The 2,500-nt window shown below is 38.7% G+C and overlaps 1 protein-coding gene across 1 annotated transcript in view; it reads left to right on the top strand.

Moving 5' to 3' along the window:
* The window catches only part of LOC119596504 (prokineticin Bm8-d-like), a 6,118-nt gene that overhangs the window by 2,907 nt on the left and 711 nt on the right, over positions 1-2,500 (top strand). The window contains exon 2 of the mRNA XM_037945780.1: positions 905-1,059. Coding sequence (XP_037801708.1) covers positions 905-1,059 — 155 coding nt within the window. The remainder of the gene's footprint in view (positions 1-904; positions 1,060-2,500) is intronic.

The raw sequence follows: 2,500 nt of genomic DNA, 5'->3' as shown, positions 1-2,500 counted from the left end.
TATATATTTATATATATATATATATATATATTATATATATATATATATATATATATATATATATATATAATGAGTTTTCGGAAGGTCCTATACTATTTGCAAGTTTTTTTTTTTTTTTTTTTTTTGGTTTGGGGGGGTAGACAGTATTTTTGTTTGTCTTTCATGATCTTATAGTCGTTCTTACATTTAGTTAATTCTTTTTATATATCATGCGTGGGAGAGAGGAAGAGAGAGAGACAGAAATAGAGAGAGGGAGGGAGGGAGAGACAGACAGAAAGAGAGAGACGAGACAGAGAGAGGAGGTGGGGGGGAGAAGGAAAGAGAGATAGAAGGAGCAAGAGAGAGAGATAGAGAGAGAGAGAGAGAGAGAAAGAAAGAAAAAGACAAAGATATAGAGAAATTCGTGAGAAAAGAGGCGCATACAAAAATAAAATCGAGAGAAAAAAAAATCACCAAACAAAAGCAATAATAATGAAAATAACAATAACAATAATAATAACAATAACACCCTCCCCTTGTCTCTTCTTTCCCCTCCCCTTCCCTACATTCCTTTCTCTCCTCCTCCTCTCCTCCTTCCCTTCTTCTCTCTTTCCTTCCTTCTCTTATTATCTCTCTTCCTCTTCTTTCTTTTTCTCCCTCTTCTTTTTTTTCCATTTTTCCCTTTTTCTTTCCCTCTCTCATTATCTCCCATCTTCTTCTTTCACATCCATTTCTCCAATTCTCCTCTTTTCCCTCTTCTCTCATTCCTTCTTCCCTCCGATTTTTATCTCCTCTTCTTTCACATCCATTTTTCCAATCCCCCTCTTTCCCCTCTTCCCTCATTCCAATCCCTCTTCCCCTCTTCCCTCATTCCAATCCCCTCTTTCCCCTCTTCCCTCCCACTCCCCTCTTTCCCCTCTTCCAGCTCGAACTCAGAAATCCTGCGTGTCTTGGTCCGACTGCAACGTGGACGAGTGCTGCGCCCGCCCTATGCTGTCATCCAACTCGTACTGTCTGCCGTTCAAGTCCGAGGGGGAAACGTGCGATGCCTCCGCTATGCTGTTGGATATCCATAATGAGGTGAGGTGGGGAGGATGGGGAGGTTTGGGGGGAGGATGGGGAAGTGGGGGGGAGGTAGGATAGGGGGGGGGTAGAGAGAGGAAGTGATAGTGAGGTGGGGAGGTGGGATAGGGTAGAGAGGGGAGGATGGGGAGGTGGGATAGGGTAGAGAGGGGAGGTGGTGAGGTGGGGATGATGGTAGGAAGAGCGAGGATGGTGCAATGAAGGTGAGACAAATGATGAGGTGTCGAATTGATGTGGATTGTGAGATAGTGAGGGGGGGAGTGTAAGAGATGCTGAGATTATGGTGAGGGATGATGAGAATGCGAGAGGATGGTGAGATGGTGAGGTAATATAGGGGTAGGGAGATTATGGTGAGGATGCGGCGAAATGATGGAGATTGGTGGAGGACAGTGAGAGGATAGTACGATAGTGAGAGGATAGTGAGATGTCGAGTTCATGGTGAGATAGTGAGAGCCCAGAAAAAGGATAAAGAGATAGAAGTAAGAACACAGAGAGAAGATAGTGAAAGCATAGAGAAATTATGGTGAAGGGATAGTGAAAGGAGAGAGAGAAAAAAAACAGATCGTGAGAGAAAGAGAGAAAGATTAGTGTAAGATGAGGAGATAGTCAGAGAGAGAGAGAGAGGAGGGGAGAGAGAGAGAGAGGGAGGAGGAGAGAGAGAGGGGGTGGAAGAGAGAGAGAGGGGGGGGAGAAGAGAGGGAGAGAAAGAGAGAGAGAGAGAGAGAGAGAGAAGAGAGAGAAGAGAGAGAGAGAGAGAGAGAGAGAGAGAGAGAGAGATTAGTGAGAGATGAAGAGATAGTAAGAGCACACAAGAAGGTAAGTGAAAAAATGGTGAGGGAGAGGTTAGAGATAAACAGCATGGTTAGAGCACAGAGAGATGATAGTGAGAACATGATAAAGACTTGAGGAAGGATAATAAGAGGAGAGGAAGATAGTGAGAGGATAGTGAATAGATGGTGAGAGATTGAAACAAAATTACTGAACTGATGATAGTATGGTAATAGAGAATCATCATCATTATCTTTGTTAATATTACCATGATCTTCATGTTCACTATTATTGCATTATATCATCATTGATTCTGTCATTATCATTATAATCATTGTTTCTATTATTATCATTGTCTCTGTCATTATCATTATTATTATTATTATTGTTCTTGTTGTTCTGTTGTTATCAATATTATTATTATTATTATTATTATTATTATTATTATTATTATTATTGTTATTGTTATTATTATTAATTATTATTATTATTATTATTATCATCATTATTATTATTATTATTATTATTATTATTATTATTATCACTATTATTATCATCATTATAGTTTTTGTTTTTGTTTTGTTATTAATTTTATTATTATAAATACAAATATTATTATTAATGTTACTAGTGTTATTATTGCTATTATAAGTTATATTATTCGTTTGAT

Source organism: Penaeus monodon, chromosome 38, assembly GCF_015228065.2.
Source record: "Penaeus monodon isolate SGIC_2016 chromosome 38, NSTDA_Pmon_1, whole genome shotgun sequence".
Lineage (NCBI taxonomy): Eukaryota > Metazoa > Arthropoda > Malacostraca > Decapoda > Penaeidae > Penaeus > Penaeus monodon.
The sequence above is the reverse complement of the archived record's forward strand: the minus strand, read 5'-3'. Positions and strand labels throughout refer to the sequence as shown.